At 33.4% G+C, this 22348-nt stretch overlaps 1 protein-coding gene and 1 long non-coding RNA gene across 5 annotated transcripts in view; one reads left to right on the plus strand and one right to left on the minus strand.

Moving 5' to 3' along the window:
- Window positions 1-495: 495 nt before the first annotated feature.
- Window positions 496-21417, plus strand: UBE3A (ubiquitin protein ligase E3A). Of its 4 annotated transcripts, XM_084254265.1 has the most exons (9): window positions 496-694; window positions 4505-5751; window positions 12193-12337; window positions 15504-15709; window positions 16579-16743; window positions 17828-17983; window positions 18100-18173; window positions 19979-20122; window positions 21120-21417. In XM_084254265.1, the coding sequence occupies exons 1-9, from the start codon at window positions 511-513 to the stop codon at window positions 21238-21240; spliced, it is 2442 nt and encodes an 813-aa protein (XP_084110391.1). In that variant the 5' UTR covers window positions 496-510; the 3' UTR covers window positions 21241-21417. The 4 variants fall into 4 exon arrangements, with proteins under 4 accessions (XP_084110391.1, XP_084110392.1, XP_084110393.1 ...); XM_084254266.1 differs by lacking the exon at window positions 17828-17983; XM_084254267.1 differs by lacking the exon at window positions 16579-16743.
- Window positions 13567-22348, minus strand: part of LOC311184341 — a 50750-nt gene continuing 41968 nt past the window's right edge. Inside the window, exon 4 of the long non-coding RNA XR_014617097.1 lies at window positions 13567-13586. This is a non-coding gene — a long non-coding RNA (uncharacterized lncRNA). The remainder of the gene's footprint in view (window positions 13587-22348) is intronic.

Here is a 22348-nt window from a genome sequence, read left to right on the forward strand (position 1 = left end):
GGTGGATTAAATAGACATTCATTTTATTAACTTTTAAATAACTTTTACCCAGTAACTCTTGTGTTTTTCAGCTGTTCTAAAGAAATTAAGCACATATATCATCAAATAATCTTTCCCTGTCTTTTTTTTAAATCAAAGGAAAGCATCTGCTATTAGATTAATGATTTTGATAAGCATTGACAATCTTTATCATAGTATCTTGGGATACTATCAAATATTTCACCAGTACACAAGTATTTGTAAACATTGTGGAGCTCCATGTTGTACATTTCATCTTAATATGGAAGTTTATGATTTCAATGCTTGACTAACTTTTGCCTTGCTGATGGTCTGTTGAGCTTTGTATCTGAAAGCTGTACTAATCACTATGCTTATTGTTTGAATGTTTGGTACAGGAAGCGAGCAGCTGCAAAGCATCTAATAGAACGCTACTACCACCAGTTAACTGAGGGCTGTGGAAATGAGGCCTGCACGAATGAGTTTTGTGCTTCCTGTCCAAGTTTTCTTCGTATGGATAACAATGCAGCAGCTATTAAAGCCCTCGAGCTTTATAAGATTAATGCAAAACTCTGTGATCCTCATCCCTCCAAGAAAGGAGCAAGCTCAGCTTACCTTGAAAACTCAAAAGGTGCCTCTAACAACTGCTCTGAGATAAAAATGAACAAGAAGGATGGACCTAGAGATGATTTTAAAGGTAAGATAGTCTATTATTAATGGAGAATTTTTGACTGGGAACTATACTGGAGATGAATAATGTGTGAGTTTTTGTTTGTTTTTGTTTTTGCCTAATTATGTGCTATTAGGACATGTTAAGTAGTGGAAGCATTGTGTGTGTGGGGCGGGGGGTAAAAAACATACCAATAATTGAGTTAATGACTTAACTGCATCATGCTATTTCAGTGTCCTCTAATTAGAAGCAGATTATACTCCAAAGCTCCGTTCTCAATGGATTGATTGGAACTTGTAAACATTTTCCACTAGGAAAAATGTATTAAGTGATAGTTAATCTCCTAAACTAGGTCGTAAAGTATACTTAAGTTATAGAATATCTGACTAAACACCTGGGATAAGGAACCGCGCCACTATGTATAGGTGAAAGAAGCAGACAGAGGAAAGAAATGGTGGACTTTGCAATTTCTGAAGGGAAGGCGAAGTTTAATAATAAGAAAAAATTCAGTTTTTTTCTAGTGTATTCTTCCTATATCTTGTTCACCTTCCCCCAGGTATTTGAGACATTCCTGCCAAATCTTTGCTTGCTAATGGGAATCTTTATTTTTTTTAATAATTTATTTATTTTTATTTCTATCTTTTACATCATTGTGTAGTCTCCGTAAAATTCCCACCACCAGTTCACCTGTGAACCATCACCATAGTCCCTTGTGCTCTTCTCTTCCCTGTTTTGATCCCATTTCCGCCCCCCTCACAGAATGTCTCTTATGTATGGTTGCCTGCTAGTTTTGTTTTTCCTGATCCCTTAGTTGGTTATTTTTTTTTCCTGATCCCTTATTTGGTTCCCCTATATTCCTCCTACAAGTGAAACCATTCGATATTTTTCTTTTTCCTTCTGGCTTATTTCACTGAGCATGATACCTTTAAGCTCTGTCCACGTTGCTGTGAATGGCATGAGTTTATCTTTTTTGATTGCTGAATAATATTCCATTGTGTATATATACCACATTGTTTTGATCCAGTCATCTCTTTGTGGGCATTTGGCTTGTTTCTATCTCTTATCTATTGTGAATAGTGCTGCAATAAACATAGGAGTGCAGATATCTTTTTGAATTAATGTTTTTGTGTCCTTTGGGTAAATTCATAGGATTGGAACTGCTAGGTCATATAGTAGCTCCATTTTTAGTAGTTTGAACCTCCACACAGCTCTCCATAGTGGTTGGACCAGTTTGCATTCCCACCAGCAGGATAGGAGAGTTCCTTTTTCTCCACATCCTCGCCAACATTTGTTGTCCCCTGCTTTTTTAATATGTGCCATTCTGGGAGTCTTTACTTTAGGTCTTATTTTGTTTTCTGAATGATTCAGTATTCCAAAATTGTTAAAACTTTTTCTTTCCCTCAGTGAAGATAATCTGTATTAGTAGAAAGATAATCATATTTCTGAATGACTGACAGGGCACACTACCAGATGTAATTATATTTTAAAAGAAGTTTTTTGTTTCAGGCATATATAAATTAGAGAATTACCCCTAAAGTTTTCAGTAGCATCAATTGGATCAACTTTAAATGGATGAGTGAAATGGAATTGTGTCATAGTTTCTACTTTATTTCCACAGTAAAGCTGTTTTCATAACTTTATACAACTTTATTGCTTTAAAATATAGTTCTGTTACATGAATTAGCTCACACACTGGATAAATACTGACTATTGTCTTATGTATAATGTGGAAATTACATTGACTCCATTATGCACATTTCCCAAGTCAGTCACCCCCACAGGGCAACAGGCACTGAATGTAGGATGTGTTGGCAAAGCTGAGTGCAGCCAGTTAGGAGGCTGTCTGTGTTACTACACATTCTTGGTTAACAACTTTATGATTTGTCAATTAAGAAGTATCATGTTTTACTTCATAACAGGATAGTTATTAATAATAAATATGTACTGTGTTTTGCTTATATTATAGAAACTTAGATAAGGGGGTTTTGCTTTGTGTCTTGTGTGAAGTTTTATAATTTTAAATTTCCAATTAAAACAATGGGAATTAAGTTCCACATGAGCAGTTTCACATTTTTCAGGAAGAAATCACTTATGTTTAGCAGAAGATGACTATATATCTTTATGAGAACAAACCTGAGAATTAGTATTTAAAGAGTTTTAAGGCCCATAAAAGAAACATTGCAGGTAGCAGGGGCCACAACTCAGACTTGTAGTGAGATAAAAATTTGATGTTTTTGTGGTTCAGCTTTTGGAGGCTGTTCATTCTGTGATCAATTTAAATTTATATTGTCTTCTACTATGAAGTAAATATATTAAAACAAAGATAGGAATTCTATAAGAGATGGATTGAGAGGGAAGATGCATCTCAGAAAACTGCTATAAACTCTGACCCCTGGAATGCTTCCTGGCTTCAGAGATTCCTTGAAATTTTCTTTCCTTTTTTTTTTTTTTTTTTATTTCATTAAAATTTTAACTTGTTAACTTTGAAAATATTCTTGGTCTGGCCTTTCTTTGCCCCTCTCCTTTTTTGCCTCTTATGGTATTGTGTCTTTATGAGGGGTAATTGGAGTAATAAGAAAACAAAATAAAACTCCCTTAGATTTAAATACTATATGCTGCAAAAATAATGATACTATATCAGTTTATCTTATAAAATTGGTATTAGAAGAAATATATCAGGAAGTTAGAATAAGCTTAACTTAACGGGATGGCCATTACCAGTATTTCAAATACTGAAGACTAGATGGGGAAAAGTGAAAGACTTCTGTGCTATTAAGGATGAGCAAGACCATAATATTAAGTAGATCCTAGAAAGATCGCTGACTCACAAGACACAGTGGAAATTTATTTGTGACTTCTCTAATAGCCCAGACACTCTAGGTTGGCAGAGTTCTGCTTTGCATAGTCATGCAGCCATGTTCTTTAACATGTGGCTTCCAGAGCCATCCTGGACTATCATGCCATGAGCCAGGAGAAGAAAAATCTTGACCTGAAAGTAGGTAGTGCTTATCTGAAAAGACTGGGAAATGTAGCCCAACTCTAAGCTCAGGAAGAAAAGGAAACATGGTGAATGCATAGTGTAGTCTCTTTAACTTGTCTGCTCATAAGTTCCATTTTTCTCATCCTATTTGTTACTGCTCAGTAACTATTTCCTGTCACTCTGTAAATTGTATTCCCACACGACTCTTGGGTACATAAGTCAGTGTCTGTTAACTTCAGAGCTTATGAGAAATGGTATATTCTTCTCAGTCACACACTCATTTCCAGAATAACCACCCTGGAAAAAACTGAGGAGAAGTCAAAAGGAATTAGTTTGCTTTTAATGCATACAGAGGTAGGACAAGAGCTATTTTCAAAAGAGGATGCTGGGAAAATATTTCTTAAAATCTCACCTTCTTAGTCATTTGGGAATAGAGTGGTGACACAGGGAAGAAACTTCTCAGAATAGTAGTTTTTCTATGCTAAGGTTGTAAGAGGTGCATTGTGATGAATCAGCATGGTAGCTTGTTCATTGTACAATTAAAGTAGCATGTTAATATATACTATGATTTTGAAGAGAACTTAAACTGTTTCAGGCTCATTAAAAGCTATGTACTATTGAAAGAATATAAAAGAATGGGTGAGATTGTTGTTACTCGCACTCCACTGAGAAAATAGGTAAGCATGCTATTGTTTGTTGAGCTAAATATTAGCTACTTTTTTTAGGTTGTGAGTCATAAATGGTACTGACAATAGAATGGTAGGCTATTTTACTTTTCACTAGAACTTATTGAAACAAAGTAAAGATGCATGTATTATGAAAATAAATGTTCTCTTTTTTTCCCCATAATTTTCTAGATGTGACCTACCTAACAGAAGAGAAGGTGTATGAAATTCTTGAATTATGTAGAGAAAGAGAGGATTATTCCCCTTTAATCCGCGTTATTGGACGAGTTTTTTCTAGTGCTGAAGCATTGGTACAGAGCTTTCGGAAAGTCAAGCAACATACCAAGGAAGAATTAAAATCTCTTCAAGGAAAGGATGAAGACAAGGATGAAGATGAAAAGGAAAAAGCTGCATGTTCTGCTGCTGCTATGGAAGAAGATTCAGAAGCATCTTCCTCAAGGATAAGTGATAGCCCACAAGGAGATAACAACTTACAAAAACTAGGCCCTGATGATGTATCTGTGGATATTGAGGCCATTAGGAGGGTCTACACCAGGTTGCTCTCGAATGAAAAAATAGAAACTGCCTTTCTCAATGCACTTGTATATTTGTCACCTAATGTGGAATGTGACTTGACGTATCACAACGTATACTCCCGAGATCCTAATTATCTGAATTTATTCATTATTGTAATGGAGAACAGAAATCTCCACAGTCCTGAATATCTGGAAATGGCTTTGCCATTATTTTGCAAAGCAATGAGTAAGCTACCGCTTGCAGCCCAAGGAAAACTGGTTAGACTCTGGTCTAAGTATAATGCAGACCAAATTCGGAGAATGATGGAAACATTTCAGCAACTTATTACTTACAAAGTCATAAGCAATGAATTTAACAGTCGAAATCTAGTGAATGATGATGATGCTATTGTTGCTGCTTCAAAGTGCTTGAAAATGGTTTACTATGCAAATGTAGTAGGAGGAGAAGTGGACACAAATCATAATGAAGAAGATGATGAAGAACCCATCCCCGAGTCTAGTGAATTGACGCTTCAGGAGCTATTGGGAGAGGAAAGAAGAAACAAGAAAGGTCCCCGAGTGGACCCATTGGAAACTGAACTTGGTGTTAAAACTCTAGATTGTCGAAAACCACTTATCCCTTTTGAAGAGTTTATTAATGAACCACTGAATGATGTTCTAGAAATGGATAAAGATTATACTTTTTTCAAAGTGGAAACAGAGAACAAATTCTCTTTTATGACCTGTCCCTTTATACTGAATGCTGTCACAAAGAATTTGGGATTATATTATGACAATAGAATTCGTATGTACAGTGAACGAAGAATCACTGTTCTCTACAGCTTAGTTCAAGGACAGCAGTTGAATCCATATTTGAGACTCAAAGTCAGACGTGACCATATCATAGATGATGCACTTGTCCGGGTAAGTTGAGCTACTGTTTAAAAATTAGTACTAAATCAAATACCTGATGTTAGGAACCGTGTGGGTATGGTTCAGTGGATGCAAAAAATACATAGATAGCATAGGAACATAGAGGCACTTTTATTGCAATTTTATTATATTTTTATTAAGTTTGTGATATTTGTGTTGCCCCTGTCCAAGTTTATAAAGGTGTTACACAGAGTATTGAATTGTCTTACATAATGATCACTATCTCTTTGGGAAAAAAATACATTTTTTTAAATAATGACAACCCCTAAATTTTCTCCATTAAGAAGGGAAGTAGATATTTGGGAAAGACCATCCCACCAAAATATGGAATGTGGAGGTACTTAATAATAAGTATGAATGTCAATGCTTAACTGGGAAAAGTGGTATAATAAAACCATACCATAAAATAATAAGTGGTATCCAAACATTGCATCATGTCTAATTTAGAGTTGCATTATTGTAACATTGATGAAGGGACCCAGACAGGTTGGTATTTGATACTAGTGAGGGCTCTCTAGTATCAGTTCCTGCTGGTCACTCCCGATGTCCTTGTATGCCACTGTTATGATTGTGGTGACTTTTTCCCACTTAAATGTTCATAGGGACTATCATGGGTGTGGGAGTTGGCTGGAACTTCCAGAAAAAATAGCAGCTATTCTAACAATCTTGCTATCAGTGGTGTCTGTAGCATCATTCCAGGCTAGGGAGATTGAGTTGAGAGAATACTGGGAACTGTTTCTCTAAATGAGCTGCCTTTTGTTTATTCCTTCCCTCACAGAAAATAAGAATTTCAGTGCCCCTACTTAAGAATGCAGTCCTGATCAAAAGACAGAAACCAATTACCAGTCATTTACATACCAAAATTTGCATTTGTTTTTTGCAGGATCTCTTTGTATTTATAATATTGAATGTACCCATCATTACTGATTTTTATTAACTTCAATAAAACTTAATGTAACTAAAATTAAAATATTCAACCTTCTATACTACTAAGGGATAAGAATCCCTAACACAGATGACTAGGAAATAGTGACATTTATTTTAAAATATATTTTAGTTGCAGAATGGATTTGCCTAAATCTGAAAATTTATAAATCTGTAAACCATTGGAAAAATTGATTGCCATCCTAGAAATTTAAAAGTTGCAGAGGTTCTGTGCCTACTTTCTTTGTTACTGTTTTTTTTTTTTTTAAGTACTAAATATATATTTTTGAGGAAAAATTAAATTAAGCAACTTACAGTTTTTCAACAGAGATTGAAAGGGGCATTAACTGTTGAGTAATTATCATTGCTTGCTTTCTGGTGTCCTTTTTATTTTGCTTATATAGTTTCAAGCTGCATTAGTAATATTATACTTACTAAATGTTCATTGGGCAGCCAATAACATATTTTTACATAGTCTAGCAGATTGTATAAGGATGTAAGCAAATTTTAATTTTAACTTTCTTCCTCTTTTTTTTTTTTTTTTGTAGTAACACAATGCAAAAAGATTAGGGTAAAAAAAGCATTAAAATGGGTCTTAAAAGTCAAATTGATAATCTACTTATTTTTAAAAGATTCGTAGCAGGTAATGGTTTTGATAAGTTGTGTTAGTAACAAAAAGTATAGTTTACAACAAGTGGTAGTTTAAGATCATATTCCCAGGTTAATTTCTCAAGACAAATGATAGATTTTGAACATCTTATCTCCCAAGGATCTACTTTGCTTTTTTAAAGCCTTGTTTTTCCTTTTGTATCAGTTTGGCAGAGTAATCTGTTGAGCACTGACTTGTAACCTGCTAATTTTGAAATATAGAATAGGGTTGGGAATAAAAGAGGAAATGAGAAACTTTGCAGTAAATTTAATATTAATAATTAAATATTTAAAGTTGCAGGATCCTAAACTTTAAGAACTAAAAGGAGCCTTGGAGTTCATCTATTCATCAGTTTATAAAAGCCCAGAAAACAGTGACTACAAATGTGACACTCTTGAGTATATTTTCTTCTTATTTTTTAGTTGTTAATTATAGGTAAGACTGACTCTTGGAGGGAGAGGTAATAACATTGAATAATTATAGATTTTTTTCTAAAAGGAAAAATATATCCATTGCTTTCATGTACCATAAAATTTGAACCAGAGTCACAGATTATTTCCTAACAAGTTTTTAGAGGAACTAACTACCTTTGGTGATGATTAAGAGAAGAATTAATGTTTCCTGATTTTTGAACCCAAGCTATGATAGATGTATTACTACCAAGAAAGAAAGACATGCTCCAATTAGGTGTGAGATACTATCAGTTGTATGGTATATCTTAGTTTCAGAACTGTTAAAGTACAAAAACAAAAATGTGAATTTTAGAGTCAATGAAACAGGATAAAATATAAATTGTCTCTCCACAAATGGATATTTCAAGATCACTTAAAAACTACTGCCACGCCCTTTCTTGATTTGTCATTACCCCAAATATCTAAACTTTATATTTAAGATATAAAAAAATTTCTTTTTTATAGAGAGCAAAAAAAAGTTAAATATATATGTATAAGTTAAAAATCTTATTCTAGTCAGTGTTTTAAATGCATCCCCCTAGCAAAGTGTTAACCGTAGAGTCTAATAAGTTGACTAAGGTAATTTTAATCAGCCATGCTTATGAATTCTGGGTATTCTTAAATATTAAGTTTTGGTCTACTTTATCTCATTATTACCTCTACATTAATTTTTAAGGGATTTTTTCCAAATAATAACAAGGATGGATTTCACATGAATGACAGCCCAGAATAGGGTAAGATTCTGAAAGATAGGGATTTCCTTTTATTTTTGTAAAACCTGGCTGTTTGTTTTATACTGAGGTGTAATCCTACTTAGGTGATCTGGCAGTGCTTTGATATCAGACCAATTTTTAAGAAAATGATCTCTAGTATTTCATTACCATGGCCAGTTAAAAATTCAGAAATTAAAAATCACTTTATCCAACAATTGATGAGTTCAAGAGTCTTAGTAAGAAGAGAAAGACATATAAAGAAGAGGTGGATATCATTACATCCAGTCTATATTTGTTTACTTATCTCCAGTAATCTGTCTTTTGCAAATCTCCATATTAATTTAATATAAAATATACCCTATTTTAAGAAAACATACACACACACATAAATTTAAGTCTATATACTAAGTGAATTTACATACATATACAAATTCTTTTCAGAATGTTCACTGATACATTCCTCTAATTTCCAAATATTCAAGACAACTTTTGATTTTAAAAATTCAGTTTCAAATGGTATGTATATATTACATAGTGATATGCTTTTATGCCTATATAATTCCTAAATCACTCTCTGCTTGAACAATGGATTAGAAGTGAGTTTTTAAAGAAAAAATAAATGCAGTCCCTTTGTCAAAATGATGATTACATTTTATATGCTTATTACCAGAATTATTAGCGATTAAGAAGAGTAGGCTACCCATGCGTACATAAAAGATTGAGTATTTTACAGAACCACTTAGGTCTTTGTGAGAACAATCATCTAAAATAGTGGAAATTTTCACCTGTATAATTTAGTTGCCACCTGTTTTTCAAATCATTCTTTTTATGTATTTACTTTTGAATAAATCCTGATTCTGAAAGTAATATATAAACATATATATTTATCGTAAAAATAGTAAGTACAAGAAAACAAAGAAGAAAATAAAAATCAATCAATTTTAGAAAAGATTATTGCTAGTTATCAGGAGAGAGAGAAAAGCATTGTAGTTACAAGCTGGCTGGATTAGAATCTTTGTTCTATCATTGACTAACCCTGAGTTGAGCAAGTTAGCATCAACTTCCAACCTCTGTCTATCTCAGGGTCTTTATCTATTAAATGGAGTTAATAATACTGGTTGTATAATCTTGGTATGAAGACTAAATTATTTGATATATCAAAAATGCTTAGAATAGTGCCCTAACATGTCTATCACTGCTATTATTATTACTAGAATATTTTTGTTCTGTAATATCTCGGTCTTTAGGTTTTTAGGCAAGCCTGAAAAATATTTTAGAGCCAGTGAAATAAAGATAACAGCAAGAGCTAGTACTCGTAAGTCTTTGTTGTGCAGAGAATGCATCTAAGTGCATTAAATATATTATTTATGAAATTACAATATATTCATTTTATAGGTAAAACTGAGAGAGATAAAGTCATATAGTTTATAGTTGCAATTCTAGGAAATATTGCATTAAGTTATTTTGACATTCAAGGTGGGGAGCAGAGAGTAGTGATTGTGAATGTCTAAGCATAATTGTCATATGGAATGTCTCAGATGGTATTGAAAGAGTAGCACATAGAGCTTCTGAATTCCATAGATCACATTGAAGTAGAGGGAGTTAGCTCTCACTAATAAATGTTAATAAGAGCTATAGAGAAAATAATCTGTAAATATATATATATATATAAATGGAATGCATTATACATGATATAAGCAGGTTAGTCTTTGTTTCGCAAAGGCATGTATAAACATCAACTTCCATTTCTTTAACAACCAGACAGGTGGTAAATGGGAGAAGGAAACTAGGAATGGTTTCTTTTGCAAAACTAGGATGTTGGCCTAGAGAGCCATCATTTAAGCTCCGATTTAGTCCTTAGAGGTCTTTATATTCTGTGGCTAGAAACAGGTTTCCAAATTGAACTATTTTTTTCCTGTGGTCATTTTTGAGTCTTGGGCTAGGCTATATGTAAAATCAGATTGTGAATATCTTGTTCAAAGTATAAAGTTGTTCTAAAAGTAATTATATGATATGTTATCTTAATAATATTGCCCACTCTAGAACTCTCTCTTAGTTTCTTATTAAACCTTTACAACTTTGCAGTATATAGAGTATTATCCCTTTTTTTTTCTTTGCAAAGAGGAAATGAACTTAATTGAGTCGCTTGCTAAAGTTTAAAGGTTAAAAGTTGTATTAAATGACAGTTGTGACTAGAACAGACTATTCTGACTGAATTACAACAACATGTCTCAAAAATAAATTTTCTTAATATACAACTTGGCATGAAAAATGATTATATAAATGTTAGAGGTCACTGTGTATAAGCACAGACAATATTTAAAGCTAAAGATTCTAAATTCACAGAATCATAGACTCCAAAAATTGAAGGTGTCCAGGAGATCATTTTGGCCTTTGTTCTTAAAACATCTTTGACTGCAACTGCTAGTAAGAGATGATTAGGATCCCACTCCATGCATGCATAGATCTGTTTGTACATACAGTTGAAACAAAAGCTTCACAAAATAGTAGTTGCCTCTACTATGTGGAGTGCATTCTGATCCCCCCATTGTTGGTTGCAAACCATGAGATAGATAAAACTACTCACTTTTGAGTTGTATTTGGCAGTTAGAAAAACATTTGATTGAGTGCAAATGCTCTGATGCATGGATTTATGAGATTTTATATTATTATGCACTAGAATGTTCAAACTAGTCTTGTTACATAATGTAATTTTACTTTAGGACTATAGTATACTTATTCCAGCAATGTTTGAATTGCTCCCCCACCCAAAAAAAAAAGTTAAAAAAATTCTAGTTGGAATAGTTGCAACAACCTGAACACCTTTAGAAATGTTCTGGTTTGGCAAATTTTTAATTTTTTTTAAATTGCTTTTTACAGCTAGAAGGCCTTAAAGTCAATTTAGCAAATTAGTTGAAAGTTGAATGATCAATCAACCATACTGTTAGTAAATTTCAGATACATAAAAAACTCCCAGAGTAAATATTTCATATTAGAATCTAATGTTGATTTTATCAGTGTGAGATTTAGTGAGATTAAGATTTAGTGAGATCTAAGATACAAAATTTTATTTGATAAAAGGTTTATAGTTAAGAAATACTAGGTAGGGTTTGATAATTGCTAGAAGTTAATAGTAAGAATATGAGCAAGCATATGTCTTACCTGCTTTCAAAAAACTTTGGGTATAAGATGTTCTAATTTTTTAAAAGTTTGTAATTTATACTGAATGCTATTATAAGAGATCATAAGCTACTTCCGTAGCCAATGTATTTTTTATAATGAAATTATTTTACTGTATTTCTTCAGTATATAATCCAGTAAATAATTACTGCTGAGCATTTTTGATGTCAAACTTAAGTACTTCATTGTGTTTGCTGAAAATGATTGACTTTGAAGTAGTCACATGCATTTTGCTGTCTTGATTTCTTTTGTGTTCTATCCTTATAGCCCAGGTATGTTATATATAAGTAACAGAAAATCTAATTCTGTACTGTATGTTAATTTCATAACAAATCAGTAGTTAGAAAGTAACCTTTTTACAATTCTATACCCCTTTCTTTTCGCTCCTATTTTTCCTTAATCTGTTTTTGCTCCCAGCCCTATTACTTGTTTTAATTTTTCTTCTTATTTTTGTATTGCTTTCATCCTAATACTGGCAGTCATCTTCTTTTCACTTTATCTTTTCACTTACTAGCTAGAGATGATTGCTATGGAAAATCCTGCAGACTTGAAGAAACAGTTGTATGTGGAATTTGAAGGAGAACAAGGAGTTGATGAAGGAGGTGTTTCCAAAGAATTTTTTCAGTTGGTTGTGGAGGAAATCTTCAATCCAGACATTGGTAAATATTTTAGTGATGATCATTGTATTATCTCTTTGAATTAATTTACATATATATATAAATTTGTAAATTTTCTGACTTGTGAAGAGCAGCAACTGAAAGTTTGGGTATGGATTACTTAGAATCACAGACAATGATTGAATTTGTGGATTTGGAGGATTGATTTGCATCACTCATTTATTCAAGTTTTTATTTAGATGATTTGGCCAAGTATTTTAATAAAGGATTGAAAATGCTAATAGTATATTAGAGCAGTTGAAGGCTGTCTTTGCTCATTCTGTCTAAAACATTCATCAATTACATGGCATTTCTGAAATAAAATTTTCATAGAACAATGGTCTGAAGAATGAGAATATCTCACAAATGTCTTATGTTCAAAGTTTGGAAACACTGACAGATATCAAATTAATTAGGTTTGTTTGCTACAAGACTCCTTGGGACTTAATATTGTTGTGTTTCCCAGACTTTTTGAATTCCAGACCTTTTTTGTGCTCCATATCTAATAATTATCTCCCAGAAGAGTTTTCATTGAACAGTTGAAAAAGACTTACCTACTTCTGTCAGTCTGAAAGTAAAGGATTTGAGCAGTTCTGTTTCTATAATATAATCACTTGGTTCCTGGGTTTGGTTACTTTTAAAATTGAGTACAAGACAGGTATAGAAAGGTACCATCCAAAAAAAAGAGAAAATAAAAAAAAAAAAAAAAAAAAGGTACCATCAGAATTACAAAGAATCTGCCAAAATTTTGTGTATCATTTCCCATAAGATTTGAGAATTGACCTGTTACAGCCTGTTGATTCTCAGCATGTACATTGAATTAACTTTTCTATTATTGTTTTCTGTTAATGGTCATATCAATGTATAAATGTTAACTGGAAGCAAACATTTTGAGTTTATGATATAAAGTGAAGGAAGGCTACATATTTTAGCCACTGTATTAATCTGAAGGCTGTTTCTGTTGTAGAGGTTTGTTTAAAATAAACCAAACACATAATGCTCTCTTAGAGACAGAAAATTAATCTGTAAGCCTCCTAAATTTAGTAAACCTTAGTTCTAGGTGCTGATATATCTAGAAATGTTAAACATCAGCTGTAAAATATACTGACTTTATATCCAGAAATACTCTTAACAAAAAAACATGTATTAAGCATTTCTACTTGAAAGCAAAGTAACTGAAATGATGAGAGTAAAAATATCAAAAAGGAATATTTTAGAAGAGGTACCTTTTTTTGGTGCTTTTCTTAGAGACCTGAAAAAAAGTACCCAAAATGAATTCTCTCTGGATGTCAAAATTAGTATCTTTCATGCACAGAAATGAGAGTAGTAACTTATATAATTTATATTCTGATTAGCTTATAGTTGCTATTGAGACCAAGGACTGTATTTGTGATATTTCAGTATATTTTTTAATTTAATTATTTTCAACTTTTTTTGACCCTGTTAATACCGTATTTATAATTAAATGAAGTTTTTAGCACTTCATTGGATGTTGCAACTTAGGCTTGTTTAAAAAAAATTAGATCTAGGGCCTCCCCTGTGGCGCAGCGGTTGAGTGCTGGGTTGCGAAGCTGCCCGCAGCCTCTGCGGCGCCGGTTCGATCCCCAGCTGCTCCCCGGCCACCGGAGGAGGGTCCCACATGGCGCGCGGACCTCTCCTGCCGCCTGCTGCTCTCCTCAGCAGTGTACTTCGGTCCTTCTGCCTGCTCTGCTCCCCGCTCTGGCTCTGGTGAATTCTCACCCTCCCGTGCTTCTGACTGTATCCAGTGCTTGTATAAATAAATAAATAAATCTTTAAAAAAAAAATTAGATCTAAATTAAAATTCCTGTATGAATTGGATAATTTGCAAAATTATTTCATGAACATTCCATTGTATTAGAAAGATACCCTAACTTAATTTATGCTCTTAAGATTAAGGAAACATTTTTAAAGTTCTTTATATATTTTACTTCAATGTAAAAGTAAAGAAGCATTTTAAATTTTTAAAAAATTCTTATAAGCTGATTTATGAACTATATTGATTTCTAAAATTTATTGGGAATTTCCTTTCAGACCTAGTTCTTAAAGTTGTTCATTTAGTTTCACAGTAGCAACTGAAAACTTTTTAGTAAAATGAGAAAAAGGAAGTAAATGCGATTCAAACACCATTTAGTCTTTTTTCTTAGAAATCTAGCTAAGGAAAAGGTTATAATTCTACCTTAGTAATGGTTATTCAGATAGGCAAAAACAAAGATTCCTAATTTTATTTTTTTTATTTTTTATTTTTTTTAAAGATTTATTTATTTATACAAGCACTGGGTACAGTCAGAAGCGCGGGAGGGTGAGAGAATTCACCAGAGCCAGAGTGGGGAACAGAACAGGCAGACTGACGAAGTACACTGCTGAGGGGAGCAGCGGGCCGCAGGAGAGGTCTGCGCACTATGTGGGATCCTTGCTGGTGGCCGGCGATCCAACCAGTGCTGCAGAGGCTGCAGGCAGCTTTGCAGCCCAGTGCTCAACCACTGTGCCACCAAGGAGGCCCAGTTCCTAATTTTAAATGAATGATATAAACCCAGTTTTGGGTTTTGTGAAGATCACATGAAAGTGAAAGAAGGGCGTGTGTGTGTGTGTGTGTGTGTGTGTGTGTGTATAGTAATTTGAATTTATCAAATTTATTTAAGTTCATGTACTTGACTGACTTTGTTAGAAAAACTTCATGGAACCGTTGTGCAGTTTTGAAAAACACAAAAGCTTTTCCTTAATGAAATACAAAATTATTTAAAACAGTATGTGTAGATTACATGTTTTTAGAAGTGAAACCTTTTCAAAGTATGGCCTTTTCCCCCTTTGTTTTACATTTATTTCTCAACCATACAGTGACTAAAGTATGAACACTAACTTTTCATTTCTGTTGATAAAAGATCAGAAAAATTGAATTTAATGAAGTTTTTTTTTTTTTTAACTCCTTGGAAAATGCTACCAAAATTGCTTATTAATGGGTTCCTTGGCTTCTCAAAATCATATGCTACTATTTCCCATGTTTTAACAATCCTATGTATTTGAATTTTGGATTCTCAAGTGCTGATGCAGTAAGAAAGAAGTTTTACACCTTGTTTGTATAAATTTATGTCTTTCTTTATCTTTTAATAAAATACAAAATTAATATATTTTTTAAAATCATTTCTTATAGGTATGTTCACATATGATGAAACTACAAAATTATTTTGGTTTAATCCATCTTCGTTTGAAACTGAGGGTCAGTTTACTCTGATCGGCATAGTACTGGGTCTGGCTATTTACAATAACTGTATACTGGATGTACATTTTCCCATGGTTGTCTACAGGAAGCTAATGGGGAAAAAAGGAACTTTTCGTGACTTGGGAGACTCTCATCCTGTAAGTCTTTGTCATATTTTATTTGATCTTTTAGATTTTTTTTTAAAGAAAAATATAGTTTGATTTATGTAAGAATTAAAGCTTTGATTTGGAGTCTTTGTTACTATTTATACCTAGTAAGATAAAATTGTTTAAATCTGTCTGAAGAACCATGAACACTTAAAAACTTAAAGGGGAAATTTTTACATACTGTTGTCAGCAAACAGGTTTTCTAAGCTGGATTCTTCAAAAGTGTCTTCAAGCATTTTGCTTGTTTTTTTTTTTTTTTTTAATTTTTATTTTTATATTCCCCATACAATTGCAACCCCCCCATTCTGACCCCAATCCCTCCCCTCCCGCCCCCCACCCCCCAAAAAGTGTCTCTGGTTCATAGATTTTTGTTGATTTTGATTTTCACTTTCTTATAGTTATTCATTTTCCTGGTCCCTTATTTAAGTTTTCTAGATTCCTGCTATGAGTGAGACCATCTGGTATTTTTCTTTTTCTTTCTGGCTTATTTTTAATGAAATCATCTGAGATGGCCAAGTGAACTCACAGCCGCCCTGAATGAGGGACTTGGGGCTGCATCAGGTGTGTTCATTCTTCTGCTGATCCCTCCTTGTGATCCACTTGTGAGGTTCTCATAAAGCACAATGTGAAAACCATTATAAAATGGTAGAATGGGGGGTCATCGGTGACTGACCATCTTTCTTAGTGTCTATATTGTAAATTATTTGAGGGACAGGAGTTGCTGAGGACCAGGAGGGACACTATCTGTGCTTGAATCCTTATTGTCAGCATTTTGCCCTCTTCAAAGAAGAGTGATACAAACTACTTGTCATCTTTTGCAGTTACATGGTAGCCTCAAATTTTCTATTTCTGGTTGTTAGGTTCTATATCAGAGTTTAAAAGATTTATTGGAATATGAAGGGAATGTGGAAGATGATATGATGATCACTTTCCAGATATCACAAACAGATCTTTTTGGTAATCCAATGATGTATGATCTAAAGGAAAATGGTGATAAAATTCCAATTACCAATGAAAACAGGAAGGTAATAAATGTTTTTATATTGTCATTGTCTTTGTCTCTTTATTAACAGTGTTAGTGTTAACAGAATTTCAAAGAATACCTGCTTATAGTTCTTAAAGATGTATCTAATATAGTTCATAAGGAGACCCAAGAAATCAGGTAACCAGGTTCATGTAAAAGAAATAGACACAGTTTTCCAAATCTTGGATATAAGCTGGTATGAGAGAACATAGTTCTCTAAAGCTCTCCTATTAGAGAAAGAGTAGGAGGCAGCGCTTGGTTCAGTGTGACTGTAGTAATATAAAGCAAGGGTGTTTCTCATAGGGCTGTTAAAGGGCAGGAAAACAGTGACCTTATCACCAAATAAATGGTAATTGCATTCAATGTACACACACATATATATGACTTAAATATACCTCGAAAAGTAGTCATTATATCAGACTTGTGTTTTCTATTGACCAGAAAAATACACATTTGAAAAAGGGAATAATCCAGAACTTACGATTAATTTGTCATCAACCTTTATAAACATGTTTATATTAATATAATTTTTGATAAAAAGTTATATTCATAAGGTTAGGATAAAAAGTACATTTTCGTCTTCTGATTTGGTACAATATTTATGTATTATGCAAAACAGCAGCATTTTTTCCCAGTCTGGATATAGTAGTTAGCTTCCCAAATGGTCTAAAAGCTTAAGACTTTCTGGTTTGCTAAATGCCATTATGTTCCACTCTATTTCTAATGTTAGCTTTTATAAATAGTAGTATACATGACTTAACGGTCTCCTTAGGACACTAGTTGAGGCAACCTCAGGATTGTATTGAGACCTGGCTTTTATACTCAGCCTTGTTTACTATCAAAATTAAAATTTATATGGATTATTTATTTGTTTATTTGCATGGCCTGCTAGCAGTTTAATATTTGCCATCACAGATTATGAAATTAAAGATAATTCCCTTTGTATGTGTTACGATTGAAGTTTTAAAAATATTCTGAAATATTTTTTCTTTGGGAAAATAAAAACAAAAAGTACAGCTGACTAGCTGTTGTGTTTCATTGTATAGCATGTTATAAGACGTTCTTGTGGGTATTGTTTTCTGCAGGAATTTGTCAATCTGTATTCTGACTACATTCTTAATAAGTCAGTGGAAAAACAGTTTAAGGCTTTTCGGAGAGGTTTTCATATGGTGACCAATGAATCTCCTTTGAAGTACCTATTCAGACCAGAGGAAATTGAACTTCTTATATGTGGAAGCCGGGTAAGAAAGCGAGTGTCTGTAAAAATATCATGTTTATAAAAATATCAATTAGTTAATTTATTGTTTGTTATGATGTGATATAGAAGATGTTAAGATATATTTTCTTGAATTTGCAGAATCTAGATTTCCAGGCTCTAGAAGAAACTACAGAATATGATGGTGGCTATACCAGGGACTCTGTTCTGATTAGGTGAGGTGCTTAATTCTTTTTTTTTTTAAAGATTTATTTTATTTATATAAGAACTGGGGTACAGGCCAGATGTGCGGGAGGGTGAGAGGATTCACCAGAGACAGTGGGGAACAGAACAGGCAGACTGACGAAATACACTGCTGAGGGGAGCAGCGGGTGTGACAGACAGGAGAGGTCTGCTGCTGCGCCATGTGGGTTGCCCCGAGGCCGGCAGGGATCAAACCGGCACTACAAAGGCTGCGGACAGCTTCATAGCGCTGCACTCAACCACCCTGAGCCACCAGGGAGGCCCGAGTTGCTTGATTCTTACTAGGAAGATTTAATTAACCAAAGGGGTGTGGGCTTTATGTTTTTAGACCTTTCTCTCTCTGATCTGTCTTTTCAGGTGTGGCTTGCTCAGTTAGGCTTCTGAGCATTCCTGCACCATGAAGAGGCTTAATCAAGACCCTTGCAGGGCAACTTTTTTGCCCTGACAGGGCTCTGGGCTACTGCTTTTCCTTGTCGGGTTACCCCAAAACAATGACCTAAATTGTGATATGATTTTTCTCCTTCCTAAACAATATGCTCCTGCAAGTTTTATGTCCATTTTCCTGTTAAGTATTTCCTTATTGTTTGCTCCCTCTGGATGGGAGATTTACAGAAACTGCTGAGGGGTGGGGAAGATGTTAAACTTCAGGGGAGGGAAGTGGAAAGCATTGGAGAAAGCCAAGATGTCTAATAAAGCTGCTAACCTCTGTCAGAAATAATAGCACTGTACCAACAAACATGGCAACATTTTGGTAATAAAATTATATACTAGAACACTAGAATGTCAAAAACTGGAATTATGATAACAGATGCAGAAATTATGTTGTTTTGTGCCAAAGTTCTGGAGAGAATTTTTTCAAATAAATATTAGAATGCATTCTGTAACCACTAAAGCTTTTGGTTGTTTTCTAAATTCTGGGAATTTTTTAACTGAGAATTAGTGTTTAGGCTTAACTTATAGATACTTTATTATTCAAACTAGTATTCTAAGATTGCTCTAAGTGAAGTGGTAAGTGGTATTTTGCTTTTAGGATGTATATATAATGACCTTCAATGCAGTAACAATGTTTCCCATAGCTTTTAGGAATATCAGGGTATAAGTCATTCTCTTAAAATGGCTTATTCACAATCAATAAATGATAATTTAAGTCAATAAAATGATGTAAATAACAGACATACCAGAAAGATTCCCCATTCTCACTTTCATAGAACACAGGCTGTTGATAGAAACGTTATAGTCTCCTATAAAAATTATATACTTTTGTTTTACTACTGTCAGATGTGTGGGTGATTGCTGTTTCTTTTTCTTCTGTCCTTTATATATGTAGCACCTTCCCCCTCCCCCCAAAGTTGAATATAATATGAATTGACAAAAAGCTGCAAATAAACTGTATATATGAAGATATCTGGAGTTAATTTTGCAGAGTTTCCTTCCAGCAATTTTCAATTCATGTTTTTTGTTTTTGCCTTTTGTTACCAATGATACATTGTGATTTATCATAGTTTTTCTTATTAGTTTCTGTTGAAGAATTAAGTTTACCAGTTTTTACTGCTGTAAATAATATAGTGATGAATTATATGTGCATTTTTAAAACTATTTCCTTAATATAAATTTGCAAGTGGAATTCCTAGAATCTAAATTACCAGGAATGAATCATTAGGGTTTCTGATATTACCAGATGTCTCCTGATGTGGTTTTAGTACAAATCATAAACATGCATTAGTGCTAGTTACAGTGAATTCCAAACTAAGACTAATAATAAATCTTTTCTCATTAGGGAGTTCTGGGAAATCGTTCATTCATTTACAGATGAGCAGAAGAGACTCTTCTTGCAGTTTACAACGGGCACAGACAGAGCACCTGTGGGTGGACTAGGAAAATTAAAGATGATTATAGCCAAAAATGGCCCAGACACAGAAAGGTAATTATTGTGACTACATAATTAAACCTTTCATTCCATATCACACACACATGACCTATCCGCTAGCTTCTGAACACCTTTATGATTTTATGTAGAAATCTATAAATCATTGAAATGTTAGTTCAGAGAATATCTTGCTGTTGTTTCAGGAAATTTTATGAAAACTGGCCTAGTTAAAAATTATTATGAGGCTCACTTGGTTTAGAATTTTTCAAATTGATATGATTCATTTGGATTTTGATTCAGAATATTTTAATTGAAAGCTCTGTTATGTAATCTTAGTATTTTTGTTGAGGCTCAGGAGATTATCTGTGTAGCATTAAGATTACCCTTGAATCCCCAATTTTGTAATCTTGACATTTATTTTGTGTTCTTTCCCATTGTGTAAGTTACTATTTTTGGTGAGTTAGGGACCATATGTGAACAGTAGCATATTTAATGGTTTAAATGTATAGAGCTGTTTCTATCAGTATTCTATATTATTTGGTTTACAATGGTATTGATGTAGATTTATTTATATGTTATCTAATCATTTATACGGTATTATTGCCAGCATTATTTCTAAGCAGTATTAAAGAGTATAGACTTTCAAATCTTGAAAATCAGGTTTGAATATTATCTTTATACCTTTTGAGTAAGTTTCTTAACTTCTCAGTGACTTCAACTCTATAATGGGGATACTGATAACCACTCTGTCCATTTGTGGTGAGGAAACTGAGTTTCAATTATAAGGCTTAAGTACCTAAAACAGTTTCTGGCATGTAGTAATAATAATTCAGTGGATGCAGTATGATATCATCATTAGCACTAAGTAGTTAATAAGAAGAACAAACTGATAACACAGCAAAAACAAAGCGCTTGTGATTTGCATTAAATTGTAGTCAGTGTTATAAACCATCCCCACTGTATGTGCACCATCTAAAAGTAGGATCATTTACTACTAAGCATGTTTTTCCCATGACTTATTTTCCTGTTTTTCCCCTTTCTCTCTATTTAGGTTACCTACATCTCATACTTGCTTTAATGTCCTTTTACTTCCGGAATATTCAAGCAAAGAAAAACTTAAAGAGAGATTGTTGAAGGCCATCACTTATGCCAAAGGATTTGGCATGCTGTAAAAAAAAAAAAAAAAAAAAAGGAAAAAAAAAAACGCAAAAAGAAAAAAGAAAAGAAAAAAATTTAAAAATTTAATAAATATAACAAGAGGGATAAACATTGGTGGTGATAGTGTCCCATTACAAAAAGGCTGTAAGATAGTGAACCACAGTAGTCACCTCTGTCTGTGCCTCCCTTCTTCATTGGGGATATGTGGGCTGGAACAGCAGATTTCAGCTACTTATATGAACAAATCCTTTATTATTATTATTATTTTTTTTTTTTTTTGCGTGAAAGTGTTACTTATTCTTTCACTTGTATGTACAGAGAGGTTTTTCTGAATATTTATTTTAAGGGTTAAATCACTTTTGCTTGTGTTTATTACTGCTTGAGGTTGAGCCTTTTTGAGTATTTAAAAAATATATACCAACAAAACTACTCTCCCAAGGAATATATTGCCACCATTTGTAGACCATGTAACCGTCAAGTATGTGCTATTTTTTGTCCCTGTATCTAACTCAAATCAGGAACTGTATTTTTTTTTTTTTTAATTTGCTTTTGAAACTTGAAGTCTTGAAAACAGTGTGATGCAATTGCTGCTGTTCTAGTCCCCAAAGAGTTTCTGTGCAAAATCTTGAGAATCAATAAAGATGGAAGGGAGAACTTGGAATGTTTTAACTGCAGCCCTCAGAACTTTCCTTTAGTAACAGCACAACAAATTAAAAACAACTCATGCCACAGTATGTTGTCTTCATGTGTCTTGCAATGAACTGTTTCAGTAGCCAATCCTCTTTCTTAGTATATGAAAGGACAGGGATCTTTTGTTGTTGTTGTTGTTGTTTGTTGTTGTTGTTGTTGTTGTTGTTGTTGTTTTAAGTTTACTGGGGAAAAGTGCATTTGGCCAAATGAAATGGTAGTCAAGCCTGTTGCAAGAAAGTTAGGAAGTTTGTTGTTTATTATAAACACAAAGCATGTGAAAGTGCACTTAAAATAAATTTTTAATTGTTACCTGCATTTTAAATAGACAATCCAAAGTTTTCCCTTCTTGTTGCCATCATCTTGTCTAATCAGCCATTTTATCAAGGCACATGATCAGTGTTGCAACATAATGAAAGGATGACTACTGTGCCT

This window comes from Talpa europaea, assembly GCF_964194135.1.
Source record: "Talpa europaea genome assembly, chromosome: 14".
Taxonomy (NCBI): domain Eukaryota; kingdom Metazoa; phylum Chordata; class Mammalia; order Eulipotyphla; family Talpidae; genus Talpa; species Talpa europaea.

What these genes read in the sequence shown, in the direction of transcription:
- UBE3A (XM_084254265.1), top strand. Translation starts at nt 511, where the DNA reads ATGGATAACAATGCAGCAGCTATTAAAGCCCTCGAGCTTTATAAGATT. An exon ending in ACCTAGAGATGATTTTAAAG is followed by an intron (nt 695 to 4,504) that starts GTAAGATAGTCT and finishes ATAATTTTCTAG; the next exon opens with ATGTGACCTACCTAACAGAA. An exon ending in ACTTGGGAGACTCTCATCCT is followed by an intron (nt 15,710 to 16,578) that starts GTAAGTCTTTGT and finishes TCTGGTTGTTAG; the next exon opens with GTTCTATATCAGAGTTTAAA.